This window comes from Lagopus muta, chromosome 23, assembly GCF_023343835.1.
Source record: "Lagopus muta isolate bLagMut1 chromosome 23, bLagMut1 primary, whole genome shotgun sequence".
Taxonomy (NCBI): domain Eukaryota; kingdom Metazoa; phylum Chordata; class Aves; order Galliformes; family Phasianidae; genus Lagopus; species Lagopus muta.
Window position 1 is genome coordinate 2,033,922 of NC_064455.1, and position 16,596 is coordinate 2,050,517.

A 16,596-nucleotide genomic window follows, 5' to 3' on the forward strand; every position below is an offset into this window, starting at 1 on the left:
TTGGTTGGGTGGTTGTGGACAAAGCGCTGTGGTCAGTGGCTCTGTGTGCGGGTGGGGGCTGGTGGGAGGGGTGGTGGGGGAGTGGTGGCCCCCAGGGCTCCATCTCAGCACCAGTAACCTTCAGCACCTTTACCAGTGGCATCAATGACAGATGGAGTGCATCCTCAGCACTTTGCTGATGGCACCAAGCCGAGCGGTGCAGTAGAAAGAAGAAATGCCATCCAGAGGGACATGGATCCATGGACAAGCGGATGCATGTGAACCTGATGAAGTTCAGCAAGGCCAAGTGGAAGGTGCTGCACCTGGGTCTGCACAATCCCAGGTATGTGTATGGAGTGAGAGAACTGATGGAGAGCAGCCCTGCGGAGGAGGACTGAGGGAGCTGAGGGTATTCATCTTGGAAAAGGCCCTGGGAGACCTCTTCACAGCCCTACAGTAGTTGAAGGAGGCTTATACAGAGGAGGAGAGTGACGTTTTACATGGTCTGATGGTAACAGGACAAGGAGGAGTGATTCTCAACTAAAAGAGATTTAGGTTAGATGTGAGGAGCAAATTCTTTACTTGAGGGGCTGCAAGGTGCAGGCACTGCTGCCCAGAACTGTGGGTGCCCCATCCCTGGAGTTGCAAAAGGCCAAGAATGTGGTACAGGGCAGCCCAACCTGGTGGGGGGCACCCAGCCCATGAGGAGGAGCTGGAACTGGATGATCGTTAAGTTCCCTTCACCCCTGCCATCCTATGATTCAAGTTAACCCTTTTATTTCCTAAAATAGTATAGGCTGCTCCTCTAAAACTGTGTCCTAAATCCCTATCTGTAGTTTTGCTTCACATTCTTTAGTTTATAAATACAAATCATACATCATCTATTCCTACTGCTCCTGAGGCATCATCATGCCCACCATCTCAGAATTCTCCCAATTCTCCCTGTGACCAAAAAAACAAATAGCAAAGTGTTGGAGAATGTTCAGGCACTCAAAAGCATCAGATCTTGCTTTGATTTGTTGTCTCTGCACAAAACTGAGAAGAGCATTTCAACTTAGAACATACAGGAAATCAGATTTTTACATAAAGTATTTGCATTCAGTCCACTCTGACGGCACATACAAACCCACATTTAATTTCTATCTTTATTCAAAAGTAAATTCAATTCCACATCTCACCTGTGATGACAGATGCAGAAGCCATTTCTCCAAATACCCCTTTACCCTTCCCCAACCTATACAAACAAACCGTATCTTGGATTACTTGTATTACAGTGATCATGAGCAATATTTTCTGAGTTCCCACACTGTTTCAGTTAAGTCCATATGAATGAAAAAACCCTCTGCAGACCTCAGAATTAAAGTTCGACATGAACGCGCAGCCTGAGCATCAGACCTCTTCCATATACACAATTAAATTTGGCAAAGATTGACAGAAATGAAGGAACCGAGGTGTGGAAATGCTGTTAACCATTATGCTTACAAGCAAGAGGAGGAAGACCAAAGAACTTACAACTTTCTTCAATGCATGGGTCCTGTCTTCACTTCTCCATCACATTCTTCTGCACCCCCAGAATGGAGGACAGCCCAATCCCCCCTATACCAATACTGAATACAGACTAATCCTCATTTTCAAGGAGGCCATGATTTATTTCTTTGACTCTGACTCAACCGTATTGCTACATTTCAGAGAAACAGCATTTTCCCTTATGGCAGACATGGATTTAACTCCAGCAGAAAGGCTCATACCTGCATTAAACTCTTTTTAAACACAGTGACCGGCTAGTACGGTTATGATGTGAGAAACCATAGCATTCGAAACCTCTTCATTGTGAGTGAAGGTGGAGACAGAGAAAGTTCACAGAACACCAAGAAGGGGAAAAGAATCAAAACCAATGTAAAATCTAAGAAATAGGTGCCTCAAAATATTATATTTTTCTCCCCTTACAAATCTATACGGAGATAAAAGCCAGAGCATAGGAGGCGTGGCCTTCACCCAGGACTTTATTCTAAATTAAGTTCCACCACTTTGTTTTTGTTAAAAAATAAAAAGTCATAATTTAATACTGTTTCAGGATTCTTGGATTTGTCGTGCTGTTAACGTCACACCCGTTTTTAAGAGATGCTCCTAACTTTGCCTCTGGATGGAAGCGCTGTCTGCCCCACAGGCTGCTGTCACTCTTGCTTTGCTTCTTTCAAGGCTTGCAGTCTTTCTAAAAGGGGTGGATGGGAATAATGCCACATTGAAAAGATCCAGTCAGAAACAGGGAATCCTAAGTTATCTTTGTTTAGTTTGATCAAAGCAGAATATAGGTCTTTAGCCTTTCCAAGTTCCTTGGCAAACGCATCTGCTTGAAACTCAAATCGTCGGCTTAATACAGTCAAGCAAAAGGAGAGAATCTGTGGAGAGAAATACATTAAAATTACCTAAAAATTCAACCATCTGCACTTTCTTTACACTGTCAGTGAACAGACACTGCTGTACCTTCCCTCCCCATCCCACACGTCACTGTGGCTGTAGATTGAGCTCATAAGATTTGTCCAGGCCATACCCCCAATTGGGAGTCTTACATGGAGCAGTAACGATCTTTATGAAGCAGGAATAGCAGAGCTACCTGAAACTTCCAACTTTTCTCCACAGTAATAATACAGTCAACGTAAAATTGTTATTTAAACAGGACAATACTTCAGCAGCTGCATCTGAAAGACAAGTTCAAAACCATACCTCATTGTAAGGTGAAAAAATGAACTGGAAAATAATCATCAAGCCTATCAGGGTCGGCTGAGTCTCGTAGAAGCCAAATGCAGCAAAGAGTTCTTTTCGACCAATCAGAACAGCAAACAAGAAGAAGCAGAGGAAGGAATTCATCTAGAGAAATGTAACAGCATTCTTGATTAAGATGAGCTTTTCATCCAAGTCTAATATATGCCCTAAAATATAATTGGTTTGCATATAAGCTCCACAGGAAAGATAAAAAGAAATCCAAACAGATTACTTCAGAACTCATATGTGCAGAGGAGCAAGCAGTTGGCTTTCACCAGCTTTCTGAGGGTGCATGCAATTAAAAAACTCATTGTTTTGGTCCAGGGCAACGTGCTCCACGTGTCCCTGCTAGAGCAGAGCATTGGGTCCGATGGCCTCTGGAGTCCCTCCCAGCCTCATCCACTTTGTGACTTCGTGTTATTTTCTGTCAGTGACCTAAAAAGATGCCTCAGGTAGTGAAGGAAGACAAAAAGGCAACACAACAAGACAACTGATAGGGAACACTGAAGACAATCTATTTCCTTGGATTTAAGCGTGGGTTCCAACATGTTTAAAGATGAACCATGTGTGTGCACATCACTCAAAGCAGTATCTGCTGTTTGTTCCATTATACACCTGCTCCTAGCAACAATGTTTGTTTCCATCTAATCCAATATGTGCCCATTGCTTGGTAGGTTGTCCAGAAGCAGCTCCCTGCTTTACCATGGTGTGCAGGGAAGCAGATTAGTGCCTTTTCCATTCCTGCAAACAGCTGTTTTTAGAGTAATGTGGAATGTGGCAAATAACACCCACTGTTCAAACACACAGGACAGAAGAGAGATAGTGGCAATAAAAATCAACATAAGAAATAAAACATTGCAGAAAAATTGGTGAAAATTTCAGGAAGTGAAGGTAAAGCTTCCTTCGAAGTTTATCTATTACAGCAAGATTATATCTAAATAGTGGCAAAAACATCACAGTCATTACTTTATCATTAGTAGGGATCAACACCAACATCAAAAGTTGGAGTATAATTGCATTAATCAAAGTAGAAAGAATGTCACTGGAGGGTTTAGTGTCATGAATAAGAAAAACATAGCATGGAATCAGAGAGATTGTCTTAAGCAGTGATGTAACCTGAAAAAAAAAAATCATTAATAGCTCCAGAGAAAAAAGAGAATAACATTCCTGCACTCATCAACAGGAGAAAAGAAAAAAGTGGGGAATTTGAAAAGATGGGTGCATGATAATTGGAAAAAAGTTAGATTACACCATGATAGACTTGATAATAATTAACATAGAATACATAGCTGTGAACTGGAAACCAAAACATCTGAAATTAGGAAGTAAGATACTTGGGGAAGGAATTCCCTTACACTGTGCTACAACCAGAGGCACATGCATGAATAAATGGACCATCGGGCTCCTTTCATTCCAACGTGAAGTTGCCCAACCTCCAGATTGCTTTGATACTAAATCCCGATTTGGGCACACAACAAGAATTGCAAATAATGTTATTTACCAATAAGCAATGCACAAGGCAGGACAGAACAAGTAAATAAGTAAATAAAATAGAAATACCCTCTGAGTCAGATTTCATAACTGGCAATCATGTTCCTCCATTCTTCTGCAAGGAGCAAGAGCAATTCTCTGGTTCATGCTACCCACCAACCAGGTGGGGCAAGGAAGGGACAGGAGGGTACTGCATGCTCAGTAAAGATACAAAAATGAAAACAAAAGGGGAAAAAAAAAAAGAAAAACAACTGGAAACAATAACTTGAAACAATCACCACCACCAGTTTGTCATAACTTACCTGGCTGATAATAATGTTTTTGACAGTGTGACCTAGCTTCCAGTGACCCAATTCATGACCAAGGACAGCCAGAACTTCTTCATTCTTACATCCTTGCTTTTTATTCTGAGGGAAGAAAGTCAAACTGAGCACAGCTGAAGATATTTTTCACTTATTGTTCTCTTAAGTGACTTAAGTTTCCCAAGACCAGCACTGCTATGCTCTTCCATTCTACCAACACATACAAGTTCTTAGTGAGGCTTTTTCAAGATGATATTCGGAAAATACAAAGTTGTGAGTTCAACAGTCTTTCTACCATGAAGCAGTGATGTCTCATTTCTATCTGTGCAGATCTGGAACAATGCTGGAAAATCTCCCAAACTCTCTCCAAAGCACCAAAGCTCTTGCCTGCAAGTAAGAGGCACTCCTATGATGCACTGATAAGCAAAGCACTCCCTTCAAAGGGAAGCTTACCTACAGCAGTCCCAAGAGTAGAGACAAAAGCTAAAAACCCAAACAGGTCCCTCATTCCATCAGTTGCATTTGTTATGTGCAGGAAAACAATGGTTTGCTAAAGCCCCTGTGGACTTCTGAGGTCTGTGGTTAATGGCACCCACACACTGCCAAGCCTAGAAAATCCACTTTGTAACCATTCAGGGATACTTTGATGATGGAATTTGGGATTTCAGCATCCCACTTAGGACCCTTAGAACACAAGGGATAATCTCACCAGTAAGTAAACATAAATAACAGAATGAAAGACATTGGGAGGGTAGGGAAGCATAACTCACTTTTGTTTTAGACTTTGTTTCTTCATTCTCACCCTCTTCTCCTTCTCCTGGTTCTTTGTTCAATGCAGAATAATCTTCCAGGAGCGTGTCAAACAGCACTATCCGCTTATTCTTGAAGAATCCATAGAAGTAAGCATTGCTATGAGAAGAACGCTTAGAACCTGACAGGGAAGAACGAACATTAGAGGCCACAGTTCAGATAATCCTGCTCATCAAAGCTTATACATAAAATCTTAGACAGAATGGATGCTTTCAAAGGAATTGCCAAAGTCCTGATACAACACAGACACACTCAAGCAAATGATTTCATGGGCTGAAGTGCATTTTAAGTAAAATTTATCTCTTTTATCTCTGACTGCAATAGAGAAATAACATTTTTCATTGTTAAAAAAACAAACAAACAAACAAACAGCCAAGTGAAGATCTGCTATCCAAAAAAGAGAAAACAATGTCTATTGTAATTTCAGGTTCAGAGTGGAAAAAGAATTCTGCAAAGAACTTGTGCTGCTCCTCCAGCAAAGTCCTGTCATGGATTCATTCGTAATTGTCTGAAAGTGACACAAAGGACTATTCACAGTTCTGAAGCTGTAGGAGCAGATAAGGAAAGAGAAGATGAAGAGATGCAGTCCCTTATAATTGTTTGAAATAGGCAATTTTTTAGTTATTTTCATCTAAATCACCTGAATGGTGGACCAACAGGCTCTATTACTGATAGGAGTTAGGCCAGTAACATCATCTCTTTCCATAGAACAGACTGCTTCAGTTGATCCCAACAAGTTGTCTAGGTCAAAGGAACTGTTCAATTTGTCTATTTTTTTTTGCCTATAGACAGGAGCCATTGCAAATCCAGACTGAATAAGGGCTCCATGGGAGAAGAGGTGGAATTTGGCTCCATTTATTCCAGCAAAAGATTAGGTACTTCAGGCTGAAGGCATGCTCCCACTGTGTGTTCATCAGCTGCATCAGCTCCTCAGGGCATAGGATATCCATTGTCTCATTGCCCAAGGTACACACATGGTAACTTCAGCACTCAACCATGACAGACGGGCAGAGGAAGAAGCTGCTCAGAGCATGAGGCCTCAGCATCCAGTCCCTCTGCATCAAGGAAATCCCATGACTAGCTACAAGGCAGCAATGTCTTTTGGCAACACATATCAACCTCTATGAAAGCATTTGCAGGGAAGGAACTTTGTAACCGAGCTGTTACTGAACGAACCCTGAAATTAACAGACTTTGTTGCACATCACCAATTATTGGTTATGAACTTGAGAGAGCCAAGACACAGTGCAGTGAAACGCTGGAAAGAAGACATCCATAGAGCAGAGTCCAGATCAGCAGGGGCTCAACGCTCTTAAGGATGCCAGGAAAGAAAACTGAAAATCCACAGATTTCAAACTCTCACCTTCAACAACATACACCTTCGTCAATGGGAAGTCAATGCTCTTTGCCATGACTTCAATTTGCTGCTTGAGCTCTCCCTCAGGAAGTGGAATGAATTTATCAAACAAAGGAGCAATGTAGTCTGCATAGATGGTAACGAGCACCTGAAAAAAGCCAAAACTGTGTTTAGTATTAACTACAGGCTAAGGAACTGATGGTCTTTATCACAAAACCTTGCTGTGAGGTACCATATCTCTTCCCATTGGTACCAGATGCAGACTGAGCAAAAAGGCCAGGGCCAGCGCAACACTCTGGCAGAAAGAAAAGCTGAACTTCTTTCCCTTGCTCTCTGGACCTACAAAGCTTTCTTTCTTTCTTTCTTTCTTTTTCCCCTTTTTTTCTTTTAATAAAAGGACAGGACTGGGAGAAAGTTTAAGTTCTAGTTAGAGGAAAGGGACAAAGTGTGTGGGCATGGGCTTAACCCTCAGGAAGAGGGGAGACAGAAGGGGGAGGTGGGAGAAGAGGGAAACACGAAGAAAAAATCCTGGAAGATCTTTTAGCAGTATTTGTGAGCTAGACTCACCGCTTCAGCAGGGCACTGCTGCTACTATACTGTGTCACCATGGAGCTCCACATCAAACATGAAATCATTTTAATGGATACAAAAGGATCCTTCAATTACCAATTCAGTCTATAAAAGCAGATATACCAGCAGGGCAAGAAATGGAAACCTGTTAATTGTCTCAGTGCAAAGTAAAACAACTGCAAATTGGTGTTTCGTTATGTGGAAAAGAAGCCCTGTGGGAATATTACTGACCAAGGCACATTTTGTCTTGTCTTGTTAAACCAGTGGTCATTGTCTTGGCTCCCTTTCTATAGGTACAAAAAAAGAAAAAACAGAATCATAGAACCATCAAGATTGGAAAAGACCTCTAAGAGCATCCAGTCCAACCATCCTATCGTTATGGAGCATTTTAATTCCAGTACCTGTTCTAAAGTTTTTTGAATGTTTATTTTCCGCTGAACCACTGCAAAATAAATCAAATCTAAAATATCAAATTAGCATGGGCAATTAATATGAGCTATTACTGCTGAACAGGTGCAGTGAAAACACGACAAAATATTTATTAAACACTGCAGGCACCAAAACTCCCAGGAGATGCAGATTCTTTCCTATGTTCTTTTCAGTTATGTGTTATGTGCAGGTCAGCACACCAAGCCACGTATTTGGAAGAACCCAAACATACCCTCATACTCACCAAGGACACAACTAATGTGAAGAGCCAGGCGTAGATGAAGAAGTAGTCTCCCCCTATTTTAATAATATAAAGCAGAAGGGATGTCACTGGCAACAGAATGCACTGTGTCACGATAAACTTCTTGATGGCATCCTTAAAAAAAAATCCCAGTGTCTGCAAAGGAAGGACAGCAGTGACATTTACAGTGTAAACACCAACGGGTCTCAGCAGTCAGTGAACTGATCCTTACACGGGACAAGCAGAAGCAAAATAAGACAAGTCATGAGACAACCAAGTGGCAATAACAGTGTGTGGTAAGGAGAGCAGTCAGTTATAAAGGGTGGAAGAACTTCTTCAGCTCTGCTCGTAGCAGCTGTGGCTCCACATATCCACCTGGACTTGAGGCCCATGTGGCTGCACAGTTTGTTAGCAGGACCTGAGCCAAACCTGAATTTTCTGGCATATACATCCTTCACCACAGAAGAAAAGGAGAACGTTAAGTTTATCTGTCTCTTAATTCATTTACCAATCAGTATTCCAGATATGGTGGAGTTTTAGAGAAATGGGAAGTGGAAAGAAACAAAGTTACGTAGGATATTTTGTCTTTGAGCAGTTGCCTCAATTCATCTCAACTCAGTCACCAAGCTGATTGTCTGACCTGGAAAAGGGACAGAAGTCCTCCTGAAGACTTGTAGGTAGCAGCTGGGCCTTTTACCCCTATCAAAATCAGAATAACTTTATCAGGATGGATGTTTTATAGATGTTTAAAGGATGCTTCAAAGACCTCTACTTGAATCAAACTTCACTAGTGATTCTGCAGTGCAGTTACACTCCCAGCTAGCTCTGTCAGAAAATGTTCTTTCAGTACTTACAGCTATCTGCAAGGCACAGAAGTGAAGGGTTTATTATGTACAGATCCTTTCCAACAAGGCATTAAAAGCCCCATACTGTGTTAAAGATATGGAACTCGTCTGGAAAGAAAAACAAAAACAAAAACCTGGTGAAACAACTTGGGGCAATAGTTTGGATAGATTTCAACTCTCTCTTCAATGCCAGCATTGTGATCTAGGAGGAACAGAGCTATCCATTTTTATGGTGCTTTCTGACTTTGCTCCATCTCTTCTGACCTTTCTAAGGCAGGTGTAAACTCAAGAGAAACCCTCATTTCCATCAAGGCATTCTCATGGAAGAGTCAGCCTGAAGATCAGTTGCAAAGTGCCAGGTGTGAATCTGGCTCATTCACTCAAGGAGCCAGCCTACTGCTCTGAAATGAATGGCAGAGAATCCGTGTTTGTAAGACAGCTGTTATAACAGACTGGATTTGAGCCAGACTTGGCATTCAGTTCTGGCATGAGGACCATTGTGGAGAAAAAAAGACGTAAGGAAAGGCAGCTTAATCCTCCTTACTCTCACTAAAGCATTCAGAGAAACTACAGAGCTTCTGTGAGCTGTCTCAAGGCAGTTTTAAAGAGCTGCTAAGGTCAGGTTTTGGCCCTCTGCTTCCCTACAAAGGGTCTGATCAGTGCTGTGAGCCTACCATGCACTCTGCAAGGTTACTGATGTTTAAGTGAAGCTGTCCATCCATCAGCTGGTCCCCAGTTTGCTCTGCCTTTACTACATCACAGCTCCTAGTTTTGACAGTCTTAGGATTTTTGTGTTCCTGAAACAACAAGCTTGCAGAACTGGAACCAGGATGGTTCCCAATAAGGTAAGAGACAATCCAAGTACAGATCTGATGCAAGTGCAAAGGACTGACATGAGAGATAATCAAAGAGGCTTTCTGATGGATATTTAAGGATTTTCAATATCAAAGGCATGTCTAAGGCAAGGCCAGGCCATAAACATACTGCAAGAACTGAGACTTGGTCAGCCTTTACAATCCCTGAGGACTGCAGAATAGAAGGGACAGAGAGAGAACAAACCAAGTACATTGCACAGATATTCTGGTTTGGCTTTTGCCAGAAGAAAAACTCCTCGTGCTCTGGAAACAAGGGGACATTCACCCTTCCCTCAACAGGAGCTCCCTATTAAGTCTGCAGAAGAGAAGGGAACTTCTAGTTCTCTAATTCAGATTCACTCAGATACAAACGACCACCTACATCAACACTCTGAGAATGAGTACTTCCTTATTAGTATGAAAAAGAGAAGAAAAATATTTTTAAAAGATGCACATGTTTTCCAGCTTTGCTAGAGCAACGTTTTCAGAAGGACAGGTTTTCATGTCAAACAAGAGCTCAACGGAGCACAAAAGAGTTCCGAGCTGGTCACAAGCTTAAGTCTCATCCAGAACAATCTTGCTTCCCACACACTGGAGTAGCAGCTGCCATTGGCGCAGTTTCAGAAGATACACATGCAGCTGTCAAGGAAAAACTGTAGTGACAATTTTCAAAGTTGAGCTTCCCCAGAAAGAAAACAGTGCACCAGTACAGAATAGAGGTGGACAAAGACGACGCTGGGAGCACCACCACAATGGGTTTATGAGGCAAAGTTCTGTGAGGAGTAGGATTGGACTTGTGCTTGGTGCAAGCAGAGCACAGCACGGCCCCGTGTCAGCTCAGGGCTCAGCTGCTGCCAGAGCTGAGCTGCCAAGTAACGCCAGGGTGCTCTGGGAGAGCAACAGCAGATGGGAGACAGGAGGGAGAAACTGAGAGAAAGAATCAGGTAGATGCTACAGGCAGCACAGAGAAGGAGGGCAGGAGCTGCTCCAGGCACAGAGCAGCAGTTCCTGCAGTCCAGGAGAGGCTGGAGGAGCAGGCTGGCCCCCTGCAGCCTGGGGGCACGACACAGGGCAGATCTTCATCTCAGAAAATACCTCAGCCCACTCAACCTACCAAAGCTATGGAAGATGTTAGGTCAGTACACAGGTTGCCCACTATACAATACCTGCTGATTGAAGCCGTGTTTCTCTTCTATGACAAAAGTGTTGTATAAACTCCATGGGAGACCAGTCAGGGCACTGAACAGCGTCGCGAGCAGCAGGAACACCAACGACTGAACGATCTGAAAGCAAAACAAAAGAGCTGATATTCACTGACCTATACTGATTAACATTCCTGCTGTCAAAAAGGATTCCATGTCAGTAGTGTAACTGAAGCTGGTTAGAAGCTAAAGCTAGATGCATTCACAGAAACAGCATTTCTGAGTGTCAGATTACTGACTGCTGGAGCAGCCTCCCTTGCACCAAAGCAAACTGTTTTCATAAAGGATCTGGTGCTTGATGCTTGAACACTTTGATTTGTGTTCAGCAGTAGACCCAGCTAATTGTGAGAACAGCCCTTTCTGATCTTAGCTTCTAGCACATACAGGAATGTTCCCCCACATTCACACTGCTCAGAACTTCTTCAGAATACAAACCAGGATGTCATCACGTATCTCAGATGTCTCATGGAGCAGTTGGAGATAAGAGAGGCCACTACTCAGGTCTGCTTAGGAAGGAAACTTTTTACCACTGACTTCTGAGTAGAACAGAGGTCGACTGTCCAAAAAGCAATAGCTTTAAATCTCAGAAGCTATTTATGTGCCTTCTGCAGAACCTTTGAAGTAGAGGAGTAATGAATCCATAATGACTAAACTATTTATTCTGGGGAAATCTCACCATGTAATTTAAAGAAAAACACCTTAGACAAAACTGGCATGACCACTTCCCTGTGATCATATGGCTTTCAAGTGGTTTTTATGATGGTAGAGAGAGGTTTTCAATAGATGTGTTTCTATTTGCTCACTCAGGCAGCAGACAGAGGAGATACATCAGAATTGACACAACCTAAGAGTGAAGCACAGGACACTAAGCTTTCCTTACCCTAAACTGAGGGCACCTGATGATAACCCAGCTATGGGAGCAGAAGGAATGATGGACATTTCCTTTGCACAGGTATATTTATTTTTCCTGCTCTAAGACAAAAATAAAAAAGAAGGCACATTATTTGTTTGTGGGGGGGTCATCTCAATAGAGTACCTTGGGCTTAAGTGATTGAAGCAGGAAAAAGTATGACACCTCAAAGGTGCCATCAGATGCGGGGGTTTTCTTGCCACGTCAAATCTTCTCTAGAATAGGAAAGTGTCTGGAACAGAACTCCTCCTTTCTCATTTGGAGGAGAGACTCCAACTCCTCAAGAAAATGGGTGAGAAAGGACATTTCATGCAAAACTGGATGCCTTGGCCATCACACGTCGTCTTTGAGACTCAGCCACTGAAAGTAACCCCACAGATTCAACCTCCCCCCTCAGTGCTGCTTGTAGGACCCACCATGGAAGAGCTGGCAGCAATAGCCACTGCTGTGGTGTGACAGCAGGGATGTCTGACACACTCTCCTGTATTTGATATCCCACGCTGTGACAGGCGAAAGCTTTCATCTATCAGAAAGTGGTCCTGAGAGGGGGAACAAAGAACCCCTAAGCCTACACCCCCCTGTGCTGCCATCCTGACACCACAGAACAGCTTTGTTCAAAGTGAGCAGAAGCTTTTTCTGGACTGCTTGAAGGTCCAAACAAAGCTCTGATCAAAACATCTACAATACTTAAAATATAAAAGCCCTTAAGCCCCATCTGCCACCTCAGCTAGCTGAAGCAGCGCTGAGATGTGGGTCACTCCATGTTTAATGCTTTCTGTAGCATTTCAAGACTGCTTACCTCATATTCTGGTCCAAACCCAGCACGGCCTGAAATCTGACCAGACAGATTCCAGAGAAAAGGAATTCCTCCGCAGATGAGAATCATCTGGAAAACAAAAACACAAACCACAGAGCCCACATGAAGCAGGCTGTCACCTTGTGCTGCTATGATTTCAGCATGAGAAGTGACTTCAGAGGATGAATCAGAAGAGTTTTGTAATTAGGTTTTCCCCTTCTCTTCCCCTGACCTCAGCTCTATCTTTTCCATATACAAGAGCACTCATTGCCCATTGTAACTCTCTTAAGAAGGACCTTTTGGTATTCCTCCTGTTCTCACAGGTTTGTCCTTCTATCTCCTGCTTAATTTGAACCTACAAGTCAAACAGCTGTAGCCTTTCAAACACAGAGGTTGTATTTGTAATAATTGAAAATCACTCCAATACTCCTTAATTACTTGGAAAGCATAATGGCTCAGCTGTGCCCCAACGCATAACTACACGGGTTGTAGCTGTGCAGGATTATTCAGCACTGCACAGAGAAATTACATGCTACCTGAATCATCTCTTCTTTTCACAACGCAATACAGCCACAAACAAGAAACACGGAGCCTGAGCCATTCAAATTTCAGTCTGATGTGAGGTGCCACAGTGCCAACAGCACAGGATCACTCCAAAGTATCTCACAATTCCTTCACCATGAAAATCAACTCCTGATGCTGGAGCAGCTCTGGTACTTACAGTGCCCTCCAGCTCTGAGTACAGCCCTGACCAGAAGCTGAAAGTGCTCTTGTCCAACTGATACAGACGAGATTTTTCAAACGTTTCTGAATCCATGATCTGTCCCAATTCCCACGGCACGTGTGTTGTTGTCCTGTACACCCGTCTCTGAAAAAGAGAAAGAAACTTCAAACTGACTTCCAGTGTTCTGAAGGGGAGAAATAAGACTGACAGAAGTATGGCATGGCAAATGCTCACCAGCCACCCCTGAAAGGAAAAAAACAAACAAACAAACTGAAAAACTCCACAGGAAAACAAATATTCCAAAGTTCTTGTTTTCTGTGATGTTCCAAATCTACAATCAAAGCACAACTGCCAGACCCAGAAACCGAGCTGCTTGCTTACCCATTTCTAACACAAAAAGTTGCTATATAAAGATCACAGAAAGCAATTCTTTCCACGGGGTAAGACTGACGGTGCTGTGATTGTGACTAAGCAGAGTTTCAAACCCACCACCACATCCTCTGTGAAATCATCCCTGTGAGTTGGCTGCACACACTGGGTGCGATTTCATTTTCGATCAAGAACTTTTCACTGTAAATTTCGGAAGTCTGCTCGCCGTTCTTCCATCCATCTTTGCCTCATTTCAATAGTTTTGCTCCTCCTCCAAGGAAAAGCTCCTCAGCTCTGTCACTTATCTCCTTCCTTCAAGCAGAGGATCAGGCTGCAGATCACCCAGTGGCTCACAGCAGCTGCCATTGCTGCTCCCCCCCCTCCGAGATGCAGTTTGCTGTCTTCACAGCAGCCCTCACAGTGCTGCGCTCTGCGTGCGCTGCTGCGATGTGCCAACATGGCATCAAGGTGCACTGTGCCCCTCTCTCTGCCCAAGGGCACGGAGAATGGGGATGCACAGCAAGACAGGAGAGGACACAGCTGGGGCAAGGGGATATCCATAGAATCGTCTGAGTTGGATGAGACCTTTAAAGGCCACGTGGTCCAACTCCCCTGCAGTGAGCAGGGACACCCACAGCTCCATCAGCGCTCAGAGCCCCTCCAGCTTCACCTTGGGTGTCTGCAGGGATGGGCACCACCACCTCTCTGGGTAACCCATTCCAGTGCTTCATCACCCTTATTGTATTCCAACTTATACCCAATGCAGATCTCCCCTCTTTGAAACCATTCCCCCATCCTATCGCCCTGCTAAAGAGTCTGTCCCCTTTCTTACAGCCCTTTCAGACACTCACAGACCCATAGGTCTCCCCACAGCCTTCCCTTCTCCAGCTGCACAGCCCAGCTCTCAGCCTGGCCTCACAGGGAGGTGTTCCATCCCTGGGAGCATTTTTGTGGCCCTTCTCTGGACGCTCTCCAACAGCTCCACATCTCTCCTGTCCTGAGGACTCCCCATCTGGGCGCAGTGCTGCAGGTGAGGTCTCAGCACACAGCAGAGGGGCAGATCCCCCGCTTTGGATGCAGCCAGGGTACGGTTGGCTGTGAGCTGCCGTGTCCAGCTGCCATCCATCAGTGCCTCCTTTTGGGCAGGGCTGTGCTCCGTCCTTACATCCCCAGCTCATACTGATGGTGACAGTTTGTTGCTGTGATCCAGGTGCAGACCTTGCACGTGGATTTATTGAACCTCACGAGCTGGGCGCACCGCTCGTCCTACCCGATTCCGTCCCACCGCCATCCCGCACCACAGGGCACCGCGCTCAGCAATAAGAACCGACGCGGCGGAGGAAGGCGGGACGCTGAGCCGCGGCGCGGAGGCCTTCAGCGCGGCACAGCGCCTTCACCGCACGGCTCGTTTGCAACCGAGCGGCACCGAGCGGCACCGCGCCCCGCCCGACCCCCGCCGCGCGCCGGGAAAAAGCCGCGTGAAGGGAAACCAGCTCCGCCCGTCGGGCCGGGCTCTCCCCGCTCCCGCCCGCCGCCGGCCTCCGCTCAGACTCAGCCCCGCCGACCTGCCGGTGCGCCAGGAAGGCCTCCCACAGGTACACGGCCCAGGAGAAGAGCAGGACGGAGGTGAAGATGCGCTTCTCGGCGGGCAGCTCTGCCCACAGCTCGCCGGGCAGCGCCATGGCCCCGCGCCGCGCTCGCACTTCCTCCTTCCGCCGCCAGCGCTGCAGCGCCCCCTGCCGGAGCGGAGGAGCGACGCGGGGTGAACCCGGCTCTGCGGCGAAGGCAGCGAACGGAATGAAAGGAAACCCGAGCGCTGAGCGGGGGAAGGGACGGAGCCGGGCTGCCCGGTGGCAGCGCACAGCAAGGCCCAACTAAACAGGAGGAAATCTTGTTTTCACTGCGCAGGACGTGGGATGCGGGGGCTCACGGTGGACACAGCCCTGAGCGCTGGCTGAGCAGAAGCTGAGGCTGGTGGGGTGAACGAGGTGTTTTCAGGAGGACTTTTCTAACCAAAATGAATGTAGCACCGTGGGGAGGCTGTCCTCAGAGATCCAGCGAGTGAAGTCCAGACAGACAGCACTGCCCCAAAGCCCTCAGTCCCTTTTCCATCTGCTCCAAAGCCATCGTAGCATTCGATGGACATTTGCTTTCCATGCACCCAGGAAATGAATCCGGCTGGTGGAACTGCACTTCTTGGGCCTGGCATCAACACGCAGCTATTCATTGGGATGATCAGCAGTTAATCATCAGCGCTCTGTTTCCACTTGTGTGAAACGTCTGATGCTGTCCCACGTCACATCCCCGTCTGCACATCAGAGACGTGGGTTTGGTGCATGGAGCACGGCTGGCTCAGGGCTGGCTGCCCTCAGGGAGCATTCCCAGCACCCGGTGTTGGAGTGGGAGCACTGCAACCTGAAGACCCCCCCAGCCCATGCTGCGTTGTTACCTCACACAGCTCTGAGCTGCCACCCCACCTCCTGCTCAACCCTTCTGGATTTTCAGTTGGCTCCATCCTAACGTGGCGAATCTTTCTGCCCATCTTTGCCATCCGTTCCTGCTGGTTTCTACTGCTTCTGCTCAGAAATCCCCCTTCCAATTCACGTTTTCCATTCTGCCCAGGATGAACTCCATGCTGGAGGTGGATTACCTTCCCAAACACCACATTGCTGCTGTGTGCATTTCCCTCCTGCCCCCCAGCTTGCTGCAAAGCCAAGAATTTCAGCATGATTGAAGGAGCAAGGAGTTTCTTAGCAACCTAAAATGCAAAGGAGTAGAAACTCGACTCCCACTCAGCTTCTCACTGTGACTTTAGCAGAGCTTGAAGGGAATTCACACCCTACTGGATGGATGCAGTCTTCAGTATTGAAGCTAGCTGTGTCCATTCAGCCCTATGAGCCCACAGAAGTCTCCTTCCCCCCTGCTTCTAAAAAAACACCTCTTTCCAGGACATAA

The 16,596-nt window shown here is 45.5% G+C and overlaps 1 protein-coding gene across 1 annotated transcript; it reads right to left on the bottom strand.

Annotated features, from left to right (window-relative positions):
- Positions 1 to 199: 199 nt before the first annotated feature.
- ZMPSTE24 (zinc metallopeptidase STE24) lies at positions 200 to 15,357 on the bottom strand. Its single transcript, XM_048968978.1, has 10 exons — positions 15,207 to 15,357; positions 13,270 to 13,416; positions 12,552 to 12,638; positions 10,807 to 10,923; positions 7,945 to 8,097; positions 6,708 to 6,849; positions 5,306 to 5,466; positions 4,536 to 4,640; positions 2,704 to 2,847; positions 200 to 2,378 (listed from the first exon to the last, which is right to left on the bottom strand). Exons 1-10 carry the CDS (start codon positions 15,321 to 15,323, stop codon positions 2,154 to 2,156), a joined length of 1,398 nt encoding a protein of 465 aa, XP_048824935.1. The 5' UTR covers positions 15,324 to 15,357; the 3' UTR covers positions 200 to 2,153.
- Positions 15,358 to 16,596: the final 1,239 nt, after the last annotated feature.

Bases quoted from the DNA above. Each gene is read 5' to 3' on its own strand.
- ZMPSTE24 (XM_048968978.1), bottom strand. From the start codon at position 15,323: ATGGCGCTGCCCGGCGAGCTGTGGGCAGAGCTGCCCGCCGAGAAGCGC. The intron at 10,924-12,551 runs GTAAGCAGTCTT...TTTTGCTTTCAG, and splicing joins GGTTTGGACCAGAATATGAG to ATCGTTCAGTCGTTGGTGTT. The intron at 6,850-7,944 runs GTGAGTATGAGG...GGCTTTTTTCAG, and splicing joins TCACATTAGTTGTGTCCTTG to GTGCTCGTTACCATCTATGC.